Source organism: Hippoglossus stenolepis, chromosome 6 (genome assembly GCF_022539355.2).
Source record: "Hippoglossus stenolepis isolate QCI-W04-F060 chromosome 6, HSTE1.2, whole genome shotgun sequence".
NCBI classification, from domain to species: Eukaryota; Metazoa; Chordata; class Actinopteri; order Pleuronectiformes; family Pleuronectidae; genus Hippoglossus; species Hippoglossus stenolepis.
Window position 1 is genome coordinate 25,684,247 of NC_061488.1, and position 22,509 is coordinate 25,706,755.

The following is a 22,509-nucleotide window of genomic DNA, read 5'->3' on the forward strand; positions in this document are numbered from 1 at the left end:
TTCATGCATGGCATGTGTATTGTAATTTGCCCAAACAAGTGCAATGCGGAATTTGGTGTGATTTGGACACGTAATAATTTAAATATTATTAAAGTCTGAATTAACAAGTGAGCAGAGCAAAGTAGCAGTTAGTGGGGATGGCAGTGTAACTTCAGTCTGTGGAACGAGTTGAATGTCTTCTTCTATGTCCTCAGATAAACTTCAGCAGTGATCAGCAACTGGGTCAAACTGTGGGTCACAATCACCGCTACATCATTTTGATAATCAAATAGTTTTTTTTCATCATATTGGACTGACACAAACATTCGTGGAGGCTGATCTCCATCATGTCAGCAACATTCATAGAATCACTGCCTGACTTTAATGTAAAAGCACAATGTTCATTTTGCTGCTGCAATGCTTAATATCAAGCTGAGCTTTTAATTTGAAAAGTTGTGAACTTGTGTCTTAAGATAGTGTCGAAATAGCCAACATGCCATTGTATGAAAAAATAACACCAGTCAAGTAAATCATTAGAAGTAATATAAAAAACACATTCTGTGAGTGAACAGTAAAACTGAAATTTCTGTTTCATTTTATGATAAACATTTACTATTAAATCTTCATTGCAGATAAACCAGGTAGAATGAAAACACAGTTTTCTAACTTCACTCCGTTATAAAAAGCTCTGTAAACAACATCCATTACACAAAGAATAAAAAGTTACAGCATATTGTAGAACTGTTTGAGGAGGACTCACTAATGACAAGGAACATTTCTGAGTTAGCTCCAGAGCATTAACACATGACGAGAGAACAGGACATGACAAACAGACATGAAGGGGCACAGCACTAGTCTTTGTAAATCCCAAACCATCTAAAACCTTCTTTGCTCCAGTACAAACAGGCGGGTTTAGAACAGGCACTGCAGTAGTTATATATCATACTGCATCAGGATATGAATATAAAACACTATTCATATGTTTATTCATATTCATGGCTTGGCTACTTGATGTTTATTATTTTGTGTATACAGGCTACTGCTAGAGAGCACACAAAATAAAACTTGAGAAACTCAAAAAAACTATTGTGCAGTGTGGTGCAAAGCTGCAGTTTATAAACACAACTGCACGTTTGAACCAAATAACTAGTTGTTTTTGTTTCTCTCTGAATTAAATCAGACACAAAGTGACAGAACAGGCCTGTAAGTGTCTGAAAAGCAAAGCCCAGAGCAAGCGCTGCACTACCCTGCTCGGTTAGAGAGACAGACAGACTAGAGATGGACGAACACAAACTTAACAAATAGCTGATCAAATAACAGTGATGATGACAGAAGACCTGAGTGATGTTCCCTCAAGTCACACGCTGGCTGTTTATTTTTCTGTTTTATGATCATAAGCATAATTCCACTTGATCTTGTCAATAAAGTTGTAAACATTGACAAACATTAACATGAAGGGGAGAAAGTACAGTGTCTACATTTCAATTGCGGAGTCATAGAATAACACCAGTCTTGCCTTAAAACTTGAAAAAGTTTGAAGAATCAGCAATTTTTATACTTTCATTAAGTGAATACAAATCAATTTTCCTTTCAGAATTCTTTACAAAGTTTTTGTAAAGTCTTGACCTTATTATGTATGTTGTATGTAAGTATGTATAATGTATGTTGTGATTTGGCATCATAAAAATGTAATTTAACAAATTAGTATTAGTATTATGTATTAGTACATGAACTAAAAACACTGTCGCTGCTTTTGAAGCAATATATGAATCTTTTTAAATTCACAGTGTGTGTGTAAAATAAACACATTGGTCTGTGTGTTTATAGCTTTCAGCTCCGGTTCCATGTTTTCCTAATGATGTGTTCATGTAGCTTTGATGCACAAGGGTATTTCTGCTCATGCAAGTAGCAGAGACATTTCCACAAGTATTGTGTTGAAAAAAACACACTTTAAAGTTAAGCAGTTAGAAGAGGGGCATGTATAGTTTACATATGCTGTGGAGAAAGAAACATCTGGAGTCAACATTATTACTAATTGTCCACGTGGTGATTATTTCATTCTCTCAGGAGCTGGATAACATCATAAATATAGTAGAAATACTGTTTTTGACAAAGTCCCTCCATGGACTTTATTACTGTCCATATAAAGTAGAACTACCCTGACATAAAAGTTGCGTTATCTACATCTACATGCTGAAGTTTAAAGAAAGAGTGCACGTTTCTTTCTGAAACTGTAAAAGTTACCAATGATCAACAGGATTCTAGTTTGTGCACAGATTTTACAATCAATATTTTTCATAAAATGATCGGATTTTTTTTACGATATGGTGAAATAAAAATAAATATGAAATTGATCTGTGGGGACAGATAATATTACCGGCGGACCTCCAGTTGCTGACAACTGCTGTAGTAAGATGAAGAAGAAGACAAACAGTAAAACTTAGCTCAGGCCATTAACAATACACATACAAAGTGTGAAGCCGATAAGATAAATGGTTTATATGTTATATGTATATAAGATATATGTTCCACATATAGACAGAGAGATGTTTGTGGAATTAACAGGTAGTTCTTTTTGCATTGCATTGCTGAAAAACAACTTTTGTCAATATTCCTGAACCACTGCTTTGGTTCCAACAGGATCCTAAGGAGCGGCTGGGATGCCAGGTCCAAACGGGCTTCACAGACATCAAGTCACACACATTTTTCCGCAGTATAGACTGGGACCAGGTAAGAGCTGCCTGAGGAGACAGAAGAAACATCCTGCTGTTATTCATTCAGTGGTTGTGTATTGCTGTCATTTCACGTTACACTTCACTCACAATGGCTCTGTAATCTTTAAAAATACACACACCTCATGACCAACACAGAGCAGGGATCACTTAGACGTATAGATATAAATTGATGACAAAGACATAGTATATGCTTTAATATGACAACAACCATTTGCTACAGAATATGTGCAACACTGTGCCGGCTAAAGGTAAGACAACAAAATATTTGTTTTTCTATGACAAAAAACAAGATGAAAAAATAAGCTTTGAAAACTGAAAAAAATATTCAGTTTTAGTCAAATCATATTCAGTGACCAATACTTATCTGTGAAATCACACTGTGAAGGCTCCTGAATGTTAAAACAGAAACTCCCCCGTCACTGCCAGCGTTTGTTGGAAGGAAATGTTGAATGAAAATCAGACAAGAAGCAGCACCAAAAGATCTGAGACAAGCCAACTGGCAGAGCTACAAGCTACAAGCTACAAGCTAATGTTAACTACATGATGATACAGATCAGAAGCTTTAGTTAATATTCAAATCAAACTTCAGGGGAAAAAAGTGCTGAATGGGTGAATGGCAATAACCTGTACTGTAAAAGCGCCTTGAGTGGTCATCAAGACTAGAAAAGCTCTATATGAATACAAAACCAACAGAGAAACAATGTGATCTCTGTGACTCTGACTGGGACATGACTGTTCATGTGTGTATGAGTTTGTGTGTAAAAATCACTGCAGTGACTGTGCCATCATGCGCACAGAGCACACTGGAGATCACACACAAGAAGTGAATTCAAAACTATTCACTTTCAAATTTCTATTTCTAAATATTATCCCGGAGTGGAGGTTAGGATTCACTGCTGTGTGAAGTAATGGGTCTGATTGCTCTAAAAATATAAATACTGCGGTGACACTTGTGTGTAATGCTGCTTGATGGATGCACTGGCACTGATACAACAAGTTCCCCCACATTCTGACAGTGTGAAGTGATCTTTTTTTTTGCCTCCACCTTTGAATTAGATCTTTTTTTTAATTACAGACACTTTTCTTTCTATCGTACTCACTCTCACTCACTGTATTATCAGCAGCGATGTATCAGTGTATTTTCTTTATTAGTGACATCACTGCTGTGGCCACCAAACAATCTGTCTTTCTTCACCTCCACCTCACTAACAACCTCCTCGATGTCGGTGTCAGAAAGTTGCTCTTCTTCTCATCGCTTGATGACATGACTCACCGTGGAAACCCATTGGTCAGCAGGATAATTTAATATTCATGAGGTGCTTTGCATTGAGCATTTATGGTTGAAAGGGGGCGTGTAGAGGGCGGAGTATGAGGCAGATTCACGTACGCACGTTTCCAGGTGGACTGTGATTTATAAATGGAAAATTGCTTTCAGGTGTCCGTGTGCACGGTTTTATAAATCTGAATCTTTTGTTGCGTCCACCATTTTCGGCTTTTGTGCGCACGTACACTTTAGTATAAATCCCACACACTGTTTTATAAATGAGACCCCTGGTCAGTGAATCCAGCTGCTGGATGATGCTGACAGAAATAATGACAAAGACTGAGAGAAAATGCTGGATTTAGTAAGGAGAGAGTCTCTGCTATACTACAGTCTGGTACAAACAGGTGCACACACTGAGCCTTTTCTGCTAACCTCATGATAGACAAGAGCAGCTCCAGAAAAAGAGAAGGAACAAATGCAAATAGGCAAAAATGTGACCAACATCAAAATATAATTCATAATACAGTATTTATTCTTATCTTTCCCCAGAGTTATCATTTGAGTGTGCTGTACAAAGTATTTCTACTGTTTCTCTCTTTTTGAGTTTGATCACATTATAGATTTCTTGTTTAAATGAGTTTGTCAAACCTGCAATTTATAGTCCAACTGAATCACACTCTGTTTTGTTCGTACTCGTGTGTGCAGGATTTTCTCAGGATGAAAAAGCAGTGCCATACGTGTACAAGACACCATATAAAAGAGAGCTTTTGTCAATAACAGCCAACATCAGTGTCACTGTGCTGTGAACAGAAACATGTGATTTCTGCAACAGAATCAATATGTTATGTCCTTCCTCTGCCTGCTGCACCACCCCTCACCTTCTTCTTCTTCTTTGTTTGGATTATTGGTGGGTGGCAACCAACATCAAGGTCATTTACCAGACCCAGTTCTGTGGACATCCTCCCGAGCTCATGTCTAAAAAAAGCTACAGTTTGTTTTCCCTGGAGCGTCATGTTTGCACTCATACAGTCCTTTATCAAGGGAGTGGATTCTGATTGTATCAATTCCCATTGCAGGCAAAATCCAGATGTTAGCAGGTCTTAGTGGGTTTTTAGACCAGTGGAAAAGAGACTTAACAGTAAGAGGAAAGAATGGGGTTCCCACCTCTAGATTTTCTTCTTATGGAGACAGTTTGAGTTGGTAGGTGATCCTCCACATGTTCCACTTACACATATTTACTGTAGAAGCGTTGATCAGTGGTGAGATGCGGCTTCGTGCAGCTTCCTGTCAGACTGCTGCTGACAGCTGATCTGGGGTTTGACTTTACAACCTGTCAGTTAATGTAGAACTAATGTGACAACAACAGACACAGAATAAGCACGGCACACACCCACATGTAATGCCAATCAGCTCTGAGAACAGTGCACTGCTGTCACCCTGTGTTCTGAGTTGCTTTTGTCAAACTGGATAGTGTGAGTCTACTGTAGACTTGAAGAGCGCCAACAACACAGAGAACACACCCTCCCATTTACAGTCTGAACAGGCACATGAGCGAGGTGGAGCCCTTTGTGTGTGTATGTGTTAAAAAATAGATGACATCTTTACAGACCCTGTGTGTAGACTATACTGCTGCCCTCCCCCCTCTGTGTAGCAACAAGGCAAATAAAAGTGAATTCCTAATCACACACACTTTCACACCAACTGAAACAGTGGCTGTGGATGTGCACGTTGAGTGATTGATGGCAGAGACCTGACACACAAATGAAACTGACATGAAAGAAGGATACCATCATACAATATTAAGGATCTTTGCTGTTCCAAACTACACTCAGTTGCTAGTTTCTTTAATTCCAGCTCAGGCTAATGGAGTCAAAGACAGGAGTCAGAAAGTTAGTTGTTTGATTTGTTAGCCATTAAAATTGGATTAATTTAATGGGGCAGATCCAGGATTATTTTTACTTGCGTTAAATTGTGAGAGAGTTTTGTTTTTGACATTTTCACCAGTTTCTCACTTAATAATTCATGGATCTTGATAAAAAAAAATGTTTGTGTCCAATTTAATGCAGATCCAAATAAAAATCTGGATCTAGTGAATTTAAATGGTGCTTCAGAGGTAGGTGCTCTATAAGTCACATTTCTAGTTCAAGAGAGTGATTATTTCGGAGGATGTAGTTTGTGTTGCTGTTTTTTTCTGTATTGGGTTATAAGGTCATGTGTTTCTATTATTTTGTCCACCCAATGTACATCAATGAGCCAGACTTCAAAAATGGCAAATCAATTTTACACTTGTAATTCAGTTGATTCAATCCATTTAAGTTCTGGTCTGGCTCATATTCCAAACACTGCAGTAAACACAGTGATATACGTAAAGCTCACTGTTTCCATGACTTGGTGACGTCATCCTGCATCATTTTTGCCTCATCAGAACTCAGGTGGAAAAGTACAATTTGCGTGAGGCTACATCCACACTACTACGTTTCTGTTTGAAAACACATCAGCTCCGCTATGGATGCATCTGGCGTCCACACTATTCCAGAGTTTTAGAGCCTTTAAAATGGAGATGTTTGAAAACGCTGATGGCCCAGTTTTGAAACTCCAGGGCTTCACTTTAGTCTGGACGGGCAGAAACCGAGATGTCAGGAAACTATGACTTAGAAACTCACCACAGCTTTCTGATTGGGTCTTTTGGGTAAAACGTGGTATAGATGTAGCCTGAGTTACAGCAGCTCATGTAGAACTCTAAAGCGTCTTTGTTTATTTCTGTTCTCATATGTGACTGAGAAGTCACAGATTGTTATCTTTATTAGTATCATAAGGCTGCAGCTTGATCAGCATGTTACACATCGGCTATAGAGGAACCCGTAGATAATAAATAAAATGTGGCTCTTGAACAGCTACAGTCTCTGGGCATTACTCTGGGATCACCCTGTTTTTGATTTCCTTCTCTTCACTGACATTTTCCTCCTGAACTAAATTCATGAGCAGTCCTGTAGTATGACTCATGTACAGGTTGTACCTTTAAACACATGTTTGACCAAAGATTCAGATTCAGTATCAGATGCTATTACAGGCAAACCCCCATTTAAACCAATTAAAGAGTTCTGTATGCAGATTTTAAGATGATTACATTTACACCTGCTATTAATACATGTCCACACTGAGCTCTGATCACTCTGTCCAACTCACATCACCTCCTCCTCTTGCTTGTGTGGGTCCCAAAATCAAAAAAAGACAGAAGAAGCTAGCGGCCATCTGTGAGGCCGTGCTTTTGTGTTTTTTCTTTTTTGCTTTGTGATTGGTTTTGTCATCACTCAACATCATCCATGACTGAATAACATCTATAGTTGAGGACTGAGGGGAGGACTGCTCCCTGTGTTTACTGGCTAATGGCTGCTAGCTGTCTAGCTGCTGCTACCCCGCTTGTTTGGAACAGTCACATGTGATCATTATTTCCACCTACTTAGTTGTTGCATGTGGACTGACAACACATTTGCATTAACACTTGTGTTCAGTGTGGTCACCTCTAGAGGTGTTTTCAGATTAGTCTGTCCTACATGTTTCAGGCTCATTAACACCTGTACTTTCATATGGTAAAACACTATCCCATTGTAATCTAATCAGCCAAAACCCATTTTAAAGCAGGTGCTCCTTGCCTGCTCTACAAGATGCTCTGACACATATGCGTAGAAACACTATCCCCTAGTAAAAAATATGACAATGCAACTGAAAGTCCATAAACATGACATTAGACTTATCCTTTCGTATAATTAGGGGGCGGCTGTGGCTGCGGGACTAGAATGGCTGACTCCAACCAGTAGGACAGCGCCTTGAATCCCAGCACATGCCGAAGTGTCCTTGGGCAAGATGCGGAACCCCTGAATGGCCCCACAAAGATGTTGAATGCACTAATTGGAAGTCGCTTTTGATATAAGTGGCAGCTAAATGACATGTAATGTAATATAATTAATGGACAAGTTTGGTGATATTCTATATTTATCATATTTTTAACAAATCCAGAGAAAAGAACTACAAAGTGATCATACAAACTTTTCTCCATGTGGCACAGACGATTTAAGTCTTCAGAACGAATGAATGGTGGAGAACTAAGTGATGAATTCATGCATTGTTGGTTTTTGACCTTTCATTGGATTTCATTGGAAACTTACAGAATATTTCCAGCATCATCTTTTCAATTTGAAGTAATTAGTGTTGGAGCTTTATCAGATGCCCATATTTTTATTCAGCTAATATAATCAATAACATAATAATATACTTATGGGTGGGTCTATTCCTTAGGCATTATTCTTTGTATAGGAAGATATAAAAGTATATAACAATAACTAGGTCATTTACACTGTGTTTTTAGCCACAAAGTCCACTGGAAGTAGCTAAGCTAGTGGACGTAGCACCAAGATGGTGTGTCCGAGGGTCCGTGAACGCACCTCATAGGAAGATATCAGCCGACATTTAGGTTAAAAACACAGTGTAATAACGTCGTTTCGAACACTTCACCCATCCCTCCATCAGCATAGTGGTGAGTAGATGATGAGTGCATTTTCATTTTTTGTGAACTATCCCTTTAAGTTGTACTTGTTTCCAGTTAGCAAATATACTGCAAGATCTCCATTGATAAGTCATTTCATCAGATAGGAGCGCAAATGCTAATCTAACATGAATTAAGGCCATTTCTCTGTCCTTGTGCTTGCCATGTCCCTCATGGGACAATTAGGAGGGGTGGCAGGTAGTGTAGTGGTATAAAAGAAGAGGAAAACAATTGTCAGTGAGTGTTAATGAGTGCTGCCACGGTGCTGTGAAGTGCACACCAAAGGCAAACTGGGGAAAGATATCAAAGCAAAGAGGAATCCTGAGCCCAGCGACAAAGCTCCCGTGTAGCGCAGAGGGAAAACAAGTTGACAAAGCTGTGAGAAGTGGAGAAGCGACGCTCTCTGCCCTCAAACTACAAACCTGTCTCCAGACCTGACAGGCCTGGCATACCGCTACTGTTGTTACCACTTATTAATATTCATCAGACAGTTCCTGAGGGAGCACTGAGTTTTCTCTCTGAAGAGATGACACATTTGAATATCATTTACCTGCTGTCCTCTTTTATTCCCTCTCCAAATGCACACTTCTTTACTGCCAGAGAACTGTCAAGTTGATGAACACTGAGAAGAAATTGATCATTCATTCGGGAACTGGTAGCATGGATTTCACTGGATTTCGCTATTGCGAGTTATTTCTCATTGATTCTCAGATCACATTTGGCAGTAAACCACATATTCGTCTTGCTGTACTTGAAGTAGGAGCAGCTAGTGGTTACTGGACGTGGCTATGTCATGTTCCAGCTCTGTCCTCACTGCCGGAGACCATCCACTGTCATTGCAGCCAGTGTGCTGAAGTGCGCCAGATGTGTGGCTGCAGGGTCTCACTGCGGTCTTGTCACGTGTCGGGTTTATTTTTGCTGGGGCAGCTTGTATCTGTTTAGAATGAGAGAGAAGAGAGAACTCATTTTTGAATGCGTATAAATGTCAACACAAACTTTTTCATGAATGTCGAGCACTTTATGTCCATTTATTGTTTGCATTTTTCCTTGTAAATTAATTACATTTCTCTTGCATAGTTTCTACTTTTATTCTTATTTTTATTTTATATTCTTGTAAGTATTTTTCTATATCTGGTGTTGTGGTGGTGGGGGGATAGATTATGAATAGACATTCTGCACAAATATACATAATTCATTAATTCATATACTATAATTAGTCTGACTTTGTTAGCTTTTGTGAAGTTGAACTGTTCACACAGCACCAGGACTTTTCTTATCTATGTCCACTGAAGCTAGCTACATACAGAAACAGTTACACTATTCAAACCAGCAGTGAAGTGAAGGTACTTAGCCTCTCTGATGTTAATCACCGTGTTTGTGTGGAGATGTGCTTCTGCGCCTGACGCTGCTTTGAGAGTGTGTGATTTAAGTGCTACAGCATTAGTGTGTATTTCAGTGTTCCATGTATATTCACGTTCACACAACACTCCTCTCCTTGACACATACACACACGCACACACACTGACAGGTGCTGTGATCTGAGACCCATGGCTCTCCTCTATAGCCCTGGCGTCTCACTTAACTCTTTCATGTGCCCCTCTGGCCTCAGGGGCACTTCTTGTTTGTGTATGTGCATGCGCGTGTGCAAAGGTGCCAGACTCGTCTCTGGCCTTCAGGGTTTTTCATTACCACCACACAGAGCTTCTGCCTGCCCAACAACACATCAGAGAGACTGGGGGAAGTAGGAGGAGAGAGGAGAGTGATGTGAAAAGATAAAAGAAATGACAATGAGTAAGACGGAGACAAACGGAGAGGAGGAAGGTGGAGGCAGGATATGGGGGGGGGTGAAACTGACAGAAGAGTGTAGGTTGGCACTGAAAAATCTGAAAAAGAAATTAGCAAATCGTGAGCAAGAGCGAGTTTGGGAGAAGGTGGGCCAATTTGGTGGTGAGGGACTGATGGGAAGAGATAGAAAGAAAGAAAGAAAGTGAGTTGCTTTGTGTCGTTTGTTTGAAGTTGTTCTTACAACGTGCTTTGAACCAATAACACTAATGAAGCATTGAAACCCCTGCAAAAACCAGCAGGAGAACCTGGAGCTTTGTAGGGACTAGACACACACACACACACACACACACACACACACACACACACACACACACACACACACACACACACACACACACACACATACTCAACTAGCAGTGAGTGTATAATAAACCTCTCATCAGTTTTCATCCACGAACAGGCGTAACAGCAACATTACAAAAGTGATTCATATAAGCACATGTCCCCTCTGTGTGCTCAGCATTAGAACAAATAAAACAACTTGGTTAAAGGGGAACTTGTATTTCAGTACTTATACATATGAGGAAAAAGTTGTATAAAGCCTTTAGTGTCTGCAGAGGGAGCTGTGTGAAGCCTGATAAATGTCAATTAACATAACACATCTGGATCTCTGACTCAACGGTTGAGTCACATTGTGGGTAATAGGGTTGCCAGGTTTCAACAAAGAAGAACATGGGGAATAAAAAAAAATGATCCCACCTGATATTGGGCCTTAACACTATGAAAACATTACGTGATATTACTTCACTTTGATATATTACTTCATTCTTATCTAATTATTTCCCCATCTTAGAATGAGCACAGTATTGCAAAGTATCTTCCACCATATGCCCCAATTTTTACAGTTATTAAAAGATATCACTGCATCATTGCCTTGTTTTTTGGACTGGGATCATTACATCTACTGTTCATTGGTGGATTTGTTAGCAGGGCTACACAAAAACTACTGAACAGATTTTGTCCAAACCTGGTGGAGGGGTGGGGCCTGCGTTAGAGAAAACCCATCAAATATTGGTGCAGATGCAGATCCAGGTTTTTTTTCACTTTCTTAACATCGGGAGATATGAAGTTATATTCTCATGATTTTTCAGTGAAAAGAAAATCTGGACCTCTATTTAAAGCCTCCTCAACTTCTTATAATTCTACTTCTCGAGTGGTGTATTCCTAGACGAGGAATCAGATAAAGTCCTGATGGAGAGTAAACCTGTGTACGCGTGGTCTCTCTGTGCTCATCTGACTTCATCGTGTTCTCAGAAAATGTTCTCTGTGCACATTTTAACAGGATGAGGGACGGATGTGAAACCATGGAAACAAACAGACAAAAACTCTCCTGGCTGAATCACTCGACCACAATTATTCTGCTGCCTCAACCCTTTCCACTCTGTTGTTTTTCTCTCCCTCTTTCAGTCCTGTCTTCATTTCTCCTGCCACGGAGAGATGTAGCAACAAGGTGTTAGTCTCATACTGTAGTCGGTACTAAGATGAGCCACTGTGCCTGGTGCACTTGTACATAACACTGTTTGTTTCAAATGTGCAGTATCCCTTCCTTTTTATAGTTATTGAGTCAAATGAGCACAAAGTGAATATATCGACAACTAAACCTAAAACAACCGACCAAATCGTGTTTTTAACACGATTTACTCAAACAGGAGGAAACATCCCATTGGTTTGTGACTATTTTCAGAGGATTAATCCATATATGTCGCTTTGTGAGTATATTCTGGCAGCAGGACAGTGTGTGTGTCAAAATATATTACAGTGTGTGTATGTGTCAAAATATACTACAGTGTGTGTGTGTGTAAAAATATACCACAGTGTGTGTGTCTCAAAATATATTACAGTGTGTGTGTGTGTAAAAATATACTACAGTGTGTGTGTGTGTGTGTAAAAATATACCACAGTGTGTGTGTGTGTGTGTGTAAAAATATACCACAGTGTGTGTGTCTCAAAATATATTACAGTATGTGTGTCTCAAAATATATTACAGTGTGTGCGTCTCAAAATATACTACAGTGTGTGTGTGTCAAAATATACTACAGTGTGTGTGTGTCAAAATATACTACAGTGTGTCTCAAAATATACTACAGTGTTTGTGTGTCAAAATATATTACAGTGTGTGTGTGTCTCAAAATATATTACAATGTGTGTGTGTGTGTCAAAATATACTACAGTGTGTGTGTGTCAAAATATACTACAGTGTGTGTTTGTCAAAATACACCTCCTTTACACCAACGTTAGCGAGTACACACAGGGGTTTTTAAACATGGGTAAACCCGAAGGTGACTCATTTCCCATTGACAGTAGTGACGTTTGCCTTTCTGTTTTTTTTTTTATCCCCAGTTAATCATGTTCAATGTCACAAACGTGCCGGACACTGAGAAGCTCTCTCACCTCACTACCTTGCCAAGGATGCATTTAGCAAGATATGAAAAAAGAAACAGTTGTTGCGCGTTGTTTTCAAGATGTGAAAACAGTATGAATACAAATGTTCATGGCTATCTACACGCTGGTGCCCTGAAGTTCAAAGCGTGTCAGAACGTTGTGCAGCGTCCGTGTCCAACCTGCCAAAATAAAGAAGGAGAAGCAGAAATTAGCACATTTACCCGGGTATTATCTTTCCATCACTGCCAATTGGTCCTGGAGGCGATAAAGACCTGTATCTACTGCAGAATTATTTGAGTGAATGTCGATTTAATCCATTCCCATTGCAGATGAAAGCCAGATGTGAGTGGGTTTTTTTTCGACCAGTGGAAAAGGGTCTTAAGATGACACAAACATCCTCATGAACAGTTTTTGATGATTTCAAAGCTTTTACATTTGAGCTTAAATGTTTTGCTAAAGGAGGAAAATGAATTTTACCAATTGGATTCTCCATGTCCATGTGAGATTATCAGAAGTTGATAGAATTGGAAGCACATGATGTGTTTGCAAAGCGTTGTGTTGTTTTCTCCATGGTCTCCATCGCTGAGCAAAAACAGTTGTTGTGCATAAAACATTTTTATGTTTGTTTTCAGCTGGAGAAGAAAGATGTGACGCCGCCCTTCAAACCTCAAATCTCTGACGACTACGGCCTCGAAAACTTTGACACGCAGTTTACTAATGAACCAGTGCAGCTAACACCAGATGATGAGTAAGTACTGCTCCTGACGTCTCACAGCACTTCCACCATTAAACTCAACCCTCTGGGAATCATTTAGAAAGCTCCTCACATGGGTATGAGACTGATTATGTCAGCTTTATCCGCAACAATGAATAATCCACCTGTCTACAATTTTGTGACACTATATTACTGCTAACTTTTCAAGCTGCTTAATAATGATGATTATTTCCTGAGTTGAATTTACTTGATTATTTCTTGAGTCGAGCAGATTTGTAGTCTCTGTAAGGTGACGTTGATAGTGAAGTGAAATAAATGGAAATATCTACCTGGAAAACGAGGAAGATTTTTAGACATCCAAGCATTCACTGACACAGTTTTGAATTGTTCTCTGTTGTAATGTCATTAAATGTAGTTATAGTAACACTGCAGAAATATGCATATTTCCCCTGTTGTGAAAGAGAGGCTATAGCTGCTTTCAGATATGAAGTCTGCAGATCCTCAGGAGTTTCTCCGCACTGGCTGTAAGAAAGTTAATGTTCACGTGAGAGCCGCTGGAGTTTCTGGGGACTTTCTGCGGTTGGCCTTTTAGTTCACAAAACAGTGGGAGAACACAGCAGGAGCTCCTCCATAAGAGTCACCACAAGCGAGTTGGGGGGGGGGAGTTAATGACAACACACAACAGATGCAAAAATGAATTAAACTAAAAGAAAAGATTATCTAAGGATAAAAAAAGTGTCGCCATACATGTAGAAGACACCGACAAAGATGTCAAGAGAGCTTTTGGTGATAAGACCCAATGCTGGTGTCAATGTGCTGTAAACAAAAACATTTCATCTCCTCAGCAGAATGTATACGTTACATCCTGCCTCTGCCTGCTGCACCCCCCCTCACCTAAACACTGTGGAGGATTTGTTGTCCTTGTGAAAGCGTCTGAATGAGCTCTGGCTCGCAACGCTTGTTGCAGGAATGCACAAAATTCTCTTTGAAAGTTGCAGCAGCTGTGGGAAGGAGCGGCCTTGTCCTCTGATAGCTTGTCCGATTTGTCTATTTTGCCCAAACCCATCCGCTATCAATCAGAAATGTTAAATTGTACAACCCTACACATGTAGTTACACCTGCGGTTGATCCGCAGGCTTGGTGGTGGCTGGTTGGGTGGCGGGTAGGTTTATATATATATATATGTATATATATATACATATATATATATATGTATATATATATAAAACTGAGAGCCAAAACACACAGTCTACTTCATTGTTGACATTGTTTTATATATCCTAATCATTCATATATATATATATATTTATATATATACACTATGTCAACAACAAATCCTTTGTGATGGACTGCCTCACAACAACAACAGTCTTGTCTGAATTGCTGGAACAAAGCAGTGAGCAACAACGTCAGCTGCCGGTTAAGTCAAAACAGGAAAGTAGTGTAAATACTACTGCTGTACTGATGACATTGAAGTGATCTAGTGCTCCGCCACACAGAGGCTGAACCATATTACAGTACTGACATTATCAGTCAGTGCCAAAAGTTTACTCCCACTGGAAAAAAACATTAAGGTGCCCCATCAGTGTAAAATTAAAGAATTAATAGATACAGTACATACTGTTTTTAATTTTTTTGCAAACATTAATTTCGGTTTGACTCTGACTTGAGATCCAAGCAGAGCATGGCAAAGAGTTCAGGAAGGCAGGAGGATCCTGAGCACTGACAAAAAGCCAGGTGTGAGTAACAGAGACGAGGACTGAACTTCAGAATCAGAGAACAGATAAGCAGCCATAGCATTTCTTCCATTATAGCCATTTTCTGACATGACCTGCTTAGGAACGGACTTTCTCTGCAGTTTGTCTTTCTTCTTCTTCTCTTTGTAATTGTGTCGCAATCAGTAAATAAAATCCAGCATGACACTTGATGTAGTATAGTAATGCAGCAGCCCACAGGACATTACAGTGATTGTACTTGGCAAGTGTGAAATGTGTACAGCTAAAGGAACAGCACACGTGATCAGTAGATCCTGTCAAACAATGTGCCATCTTCCCAGAGGACTTCTGTGACCAATAGAGAAACACACAACCACCCCAACCACCCGAGTTCCCAACATTGACGTCTTTATCCATCAGAGACATTGTTTTCATTAATGCAAACATGTAGCCTTCAGGATCTGACAGGATTCCTTGTTTAAGATTTAACTTTGCAGGGAAAAGGCTGAAGAGATCTGGCACAACAACAGACACAGTGCAGGCTCCGCTGCTGCAGACTGTCTTCAGCCGCTGCACGCAAACACAAGCGCAGCCCGTTTTCCTTTGTGCCATCACAAAATGGATTCCATAAGGCTTTGGCGGGCCCTGCCAATAGATATTACCAGGCTTATGTCAGACAACATTTTCATTTAGGTCCATGCTGGATTGATTTTTCAGGCTCCAACGTTTATATTTTTCCTGCAAAGCTTTTACTGGACGGATTTTAGCCAGTTAGATCTCAACAAGCATGCTGCTTAATCAGGCTGCTGAGCTGAAAATGAGATACACCATGCACCTTACCACTTAAAAAGACTCTGGATCCTTATTAGTGTTTAGTGCTATTAAAAGGGATTGTAATCCCACACAGTGGTGCAGCCAATCATCCTCCACAATGTCCTATACGTGGAAAAGATATGGAATGAGAATGATCTTGGTATTTACCATACCAAAGCATTGGAAGGATTGAAGGTACGGCAGAGATGCTACCTGCAGTTTTCTGTTCACATGATGGAACATCGCATCTGTCACGTGTAGCGGGCAGCAGGAAAGCACAGAGGGAAAAATACTGTTATACTGTACTCATTAAGGTAGTCACAATCATTTCAGTTTTTCATGAGCAGTTTATATCTAATAAAACAATATTTGAGGAGAAATATTTTTTATCAGTGGAAGATCTGGACAGGCCACAGGTGAAAAACAGTTGGCTACCACGCACTGTTCACTATCCAGTTAGATTCAGTCTCAGGTGCAGAGTAACTGTTCTGTGTTTTTATTCTAATATTAGTATTATTTAAGGAAGGTGTGATGATTATCGTGATAACACCTGTAATTTTTCGCCACAACAATTATAGCATTAAAAGTTGATACAGTCACATCTCTATACACTTTTAAATGATTTAATATTTTACTGAAGTTTCATCAATTCACAAATCACAATTTAGAGGGGGGGGGGCGCTCAACAACATGCCTCATTTGCCATCAACTCTCTGTAAGAAAGAACCTACCAAGAAACGTAGAAAGCTCAGAGAGAGTCACATGTGAGGGATCCCTCTCCCACGATGGACAGAAGAGCAATAGATTTGTCACATGTAGCAGAGCACATCAACAAATTAACAAAATGTACAACATTCATGAGAACAGACAGTGTCTAACATTAATGGAGAGGTTAATCGATGTATAACGTATTAGTACAAAAGAAAAAGTCTGACAGAGATGAAGGGAGCAGCAATGACAATTGTATAGCGCTATTGCCAGTAATAGTAGTATATATAAGTAGGCATATTGTATATCTAAACAATCTAGTGGTAATAATCACCATGATCACGATCGAAGATGTGGCCGAGATCCTGATTCTGCAAAGATAAAGCACAAAGACTCCAGGGAAAAAGTCAAGTCAGTAACATGAGACATTAATGTGATGAAGAGGAAGAGGAAGAAAAATAAATCTGGGTTTATAGCAGCATAACTAAGAGCTGGTCCATTATTTCTAAATACAGACTCAAGTGAATCATGTCTGACTAATCCAAATAACTGAATTGTTTTGTCGCTCTGTTGTCAGACGTGTTAATTAACTTACCCCACAATCCCAGCAAGTCACTGTTTTGTCCACCTTCACATGGCTCCCATTGTGTCTCCACATATTCTGACAGTTTTGAACATAGCTCTGTTTTCTACTCAATCACTTCTTGTTTGCCGCACATCCCTGCAGTGCACAACTGGACAGACACAAGATTTATAAAGTTGTGTGTATGTGTCACAGCCAGGATCATTGTAAAGCTTCACCGTAAGGTAACAACATCTCTTTGATTAAGACAAATGAATAGAACCAATGTGAAACATAACCTTGATCTTTCCTAAAATACAGAGTTTTGTCTCGGTGTATCTGCAGTCGCCATCATGTGGAATATTTACTCTCCGGAGCCTGTTTGTTGTCTGCCAAGGGAGCTACATCATCTGCAGGAAAAAAAGAAGCGACTGTAAAATTTGAAAGTCTGACCTAAATACCTGCTTTCTTAATCTCAGCTATGAAATGGTGAATATGAAGTTCAGACAGAGCACATCCCCCTTGTTGAACACTAAAATCCTTTGGATACCAACCAGGTCTAAAGTCATTAAGCTGCTCACATGCAACTGAGGCTTGATAAAGAACTTTCACAGCTTCAGAAAAGTCCCATCAATACTACATTTAAGTAGTTTAAGCTAAGAAGGTGGTGATTTACACTGCCTGCCTTCTGAAAATCTATAAAGGAACAAAAGCGAGATTTCCCTTTCTGTGTTCTTGCATGAGCAACGGTGAATAGAGAACATATATGATCAATACAAGCTCTGATCTCACTCTCTCTCTGATCTCCCTCCAAAAGCTGTGTCTTTTCACTGTGTTTGTAGTCTCCACATAATGAATTGGACAGTTTTCCCTGAAAGCATTCACTGTGCACTTTATTGTGCACAAGAGAAGATGTTTGAAAAAGAAAAACAGATGAGAGACGTCCACCTTTGCACCTTGGCACATATGGCTGATTGGAGAGTGTGTGTGACTGACAGGTTTCAGAATGGTAGAAAAAACAAGAAGCCCCCCCCACCCTTTGTAGACATCAAAAACGTATTTCAGACAGACTGTTGAAGCTTAATGAAGCCTAAAGGTACAGGCAACACACAGGGTATCACTGCCTGAGGTTTGGTCTCTTTGCTCTCTCAACAAAAGAACAATAAATTGTGCCGGGGCAAAGTGATTCTTCGGCTCAGCCTGGATGGGACACGTCATTTCTCTTAACTATCTGTACTTAAAATGAAGCAGGATTAGGATTCTCTCTAAAGCCTGGCGCACACCAGAGGATTTACAACCTTTAACCAACTTTAAAAACATGGGAGACCACAGACATAATGACAGATTTAACCGTTTTTTATATTAGAACCATCAGAACAGACATACTAGACAATTTGGACAGAACGAAAGACCACACACTCAACGTTTGTAACAGAACGATTTCACAGTGGCCATTGCAGGTACTTGGAATCTCACAGAAACTCCAGAGATTATTCCTCTTCTTCAGTTTTCTTATGGTGGCTGGTAAACAAATTTAAGGCACATCCATCTTCTGAACTGGAGTGTGGAAAACTTGATTTCCGAAGAAAGTCAAACATTGAGGAGGACCGACATCGTGTGTTTTGTTTTGCAGCGAAAAACAAAAAAAAGAGGGAAAAAAATATTGATAAAGTCATAACAGAGAAGGCGGGATTTGCTTATACATTATGCAGTGCAAGCTGGAGGGGAGTTGCAATTGTATTGTTGTTTTTAGTCGCAGGCAGATATGCAAGTACATCCGGTTGGGGACGCTTTCCGGTCAGTTCGCTTTTTTTGCTATTGCAGGTCTCTGTCTGAGCCAATTATTGTAAATATCAAGATTCAAGATCAGGGAGGCTCTGAGTCAATCAGCCCGATTATCCTCTAGTGTGCAGCAGCCTTAGAATAAAATTCCACATTTAGGTAGTCGGTGATGTAATCACCACTGGTTCGACACTCCACTGGCTGGGTGGAGACTGACTGAGGCACCATCCCGGCTTTTTCCTGCTGGTGCGACTTGTGAACATGTTCAGCAATAAATACACCATTGTGAAATGGCAGCGCACGGAGCGACAGGAGCTCCCCGTGTTAATTGGAACCTTATTAAATGCCCATCATGCTCTGCACCTATGACAGATGTCTTTGGGTAGCTACCAAGGCTCTCCCTCTGTTTGAAGGTGCTGTACACCTCTGCTGTTCAGTAGACACTGATCTTCAAACCAGCCTCGGAGTGGGGGAGCCTCGCAGCTCATTAGGGTTCTGCAGCGAGACGGCTCTGAAGCTCATCCCAGCTCATTTGTGACAGGGTTTGACAACGGGAGTCCCTGACAGACTTTTGGAAAGGCAATTTTCGAATCGGTTGGGGTTGTACAGCGAGGGGAGCAAGGGGGGTGAGTGGGAGAACAGGGTGGAGAGCACACTGCCAGTTCAGTAGTGGAGATATCAACCTGGCATCAAACACCACCGTACATCAAAAGACAACGCACGCCTCCTCCCTTCGTCTCGCACTTTATCTCCCCATCCCTTTCTTTTCCCTCTGTTACCAGGGAGAGGGGCTGACGTCGCCCACTCCCGCTAGGAGGGGGTGATGCAAAAAGCTCTCCAGTCTCCCCTCTTTCCCACTCGTGATGGGCTTGGCACAAGAAGAAAGAGAAGTGAGAGTCGTGTAGGCAGAGAGAAGGGTAAACCCTCCGTGTTCGAGATTTACATTGCGACATTAAAAGCCAGGATTGCTGGGGGGGCTTGCCAGCATGGTGAGGGGAGGGGGTGAGAGGCTTTAGTTTTTCAGTGCCAGCTCCCTCTCTTAGAAAATGGCAGCCAGGGCCTAGGCAAGCATGCTTTTGTCTTCTCTTGCCTCGGCCCTTGGTGGTTGTTCCAGGGTTGAACATGAAGGCGAGGACCATAAGACTGTTCTCGTCTGTCTGCCGAGCCTGTTGCTTATCCTCTCAAAATAGATGGGTTCAATAAGTCATTAACTAACAAGTCTACAGTTCAGAACACATTTTAGTTTTAGACACGTCACAGTTGCTACATTTATACCTGCATTCCACACTGCTCTGAAACCTCTGAGCAGCGGCTGTGTTTTAGTTTGGACGGGCATAAAAGTAGACTTTTGGAAAGATGACGCTATCACTCAAATTCTCTTCCTGGTTAGCTATTGTCAGTGGAGACCTTGACTACAAGCAGTGAATGTTACAGCAAGTGTTGTAACACTAGAACGCTGTAACAGTTCTACCTTTGTCACTCCAAGAAAATAAATCTTTACTTTTTCTTCTTTTACATAGAAGGCAAATGTATGCATCAACAAATCACTGTATACTATAGGACTTAATATTATATACAACAACATTCCTCAAGCTGCCAGTGGCTCCTCAGATGCCCAGCGAGATTTTAAATTGTCCCCTCGTCATTCCAAAATATAACAGTAGAGCTTCAGGTGAGTATTTTGGAGCATCTAGAGGAAGGTTGGGATGGTTGACTTTACTCCTAAAACTCACTTATTCTTTCTGTTTGGATGTTCATAGCAGCTTTTTTTCTGCCACTTCTGTTCAGTAGTCAGTGGACTGTGGATGAATTAAATAGATAGATCTGTTTCTTCGTCACAGCGAACAAGGTTATGTTTCCTTTGCTGTTTGTCTGTCTGTTAGCAAAACTACGGCACCGATTTTATTGAAACTTGGTGGAAGGGTGTGGTCTCGGCCAAGGAAGAACTCATTAACTTTTGAAATGGATTCAAGTAAGGGGCTGGATCCCTTTTTTTCCACTTTCCTCTACATTGCGAGATGGGGCTTTAGCCTTGGTGGAAAGATTTGCGCTCTTGCTAATCAGGAGCGACAGTATGTGATTCCACAGTAATTTGTCATTTGTCCATTAATTGGTCTTTTACATTTAGTTTTATCCACCGATGAAAGTTATAATCATTTTGTCGTAGTTCTCGTTTCCAAAGGTTAGGTTGGATGTTGGATTCCACCGGGCCTTCATTGTTGTTAGTACACAGCCTCTGGAAATCCGGTATGATCTTGATGTATACAGAATGTAAGGAATACACCTAATGGACATGACAGTGGATATCACAATTTTCAATTCAAGGAATCTCTGCCTAACACAAGTGTGGAGTTCTTAGTCTAATACTGGTACAAGATGTTTGCTGTTTTCACAAACCAGTTGAAATGCTCTTTAGGTGTCGTCATTCTTTTCTTCCTCATGCTTGTTCCCTCTCTGCCACTTCACTCCCTCCTCCTCTGTCCCTTCCTCGCTCTCCCCTCTTCACTCTGCATCTGGTAATGCTTTCAAGTCCTCCAAACCCTGGAGAAAAAAGGCAACGTTTTTTTTTACGTTGGTTGAACACACTGTTTGTTTTGGTCAACTCCCAAACCTTCTCCCCTCTCTTTCATGTGTCCTTCTTTCTTTCTCTCTGTTCTCTCCTCAAATCCAACGTAGAAAAACAGCATTTTCTCAATGTAATTGTTGTATTGGTGGTTGACCTCTTCGTAAAGTGAGAGTACTTCACATGAGATCAGATAGAGGGAAAATATTTGCTTCATCAGTATGCCGGTCAGCAAACTGAAACAAAGACAGTGTAGCATTTTATTCACTTGTCTGGTTCTCCATGTGGGTGGGATCTGCAACCTGTGTGTCTCTGCTGGTGGCCCTTAAAGTGAGACCCCCACCCACCTGGTACAGAAGTGTTACGTGCAGTGAACGCACCTTTTGTTTTAACTTCAAAGCTTCCTTCTCAGTGTCTGCAGAGAAAAAGCCTCCTGGCCTTTCCCAGAGAGAGGCCTCCTTTTTGGGTTTCAGCTCTTCATCTCATCACCACACACACGCACATGCACACGCGCACACACACACACACACACACACACACACACACACACACACACACACACACACACACACACACACACACACACACACACACACACACACACACACAGAGAGAGAGAGACGAGTAAACAGCCTGTTGCTGCAGGAGAAGAAGCCAGGAGTGTTGCTAAGGAAGTACATTTATTTTTACCCATGCAGCCACTCTGAGCCGACTACTAGTTATGGGGTTCTGCTCCATTTACCTGTGATTATGCCTTTGTTAATGGAAATAGCTCGTCAGGAAACAAAAGTTTCTCCACTGATTGGTCCGCTCCATGTTTCCTCTGCTTCATGTGATGTCATGTACTGAGAAATTTTTATAGGGTTTTAAGGATTTATACTGAGAGACACTGACATAGATACA

At 40.6% G+C, this 22,509-nt stretch overlaps 1 protein-coding gene across 3 annotated transcripts in view; it reads left to right on the forward strand.

Moving 5' to 3' along the window:
* prkcz (protein kinase C, zeta) overlaps positions 1–22,509 on the forward strand; it is a 135,447-nt gene that overhangs the window by 108,383 nt on the left and 4,555 nt on the right. For all 3 annotated transcript variants that reach the window (XM_035160068.2, XM_035160069.2, XM_035160070.2), the window contains 2 exons: positions 2,620–2,709; positions 13,381–13,496. In XM_035160068.2, coding sequence (XP_035015959.1) covers positions 2,620–2,709; positions 13,381–13,496 — 206 coding nt within the window. The remainder of the gene's footprint in view (positions 1–2,619; positions 2,710–13,380; positions 13,497–22,509) is intronic.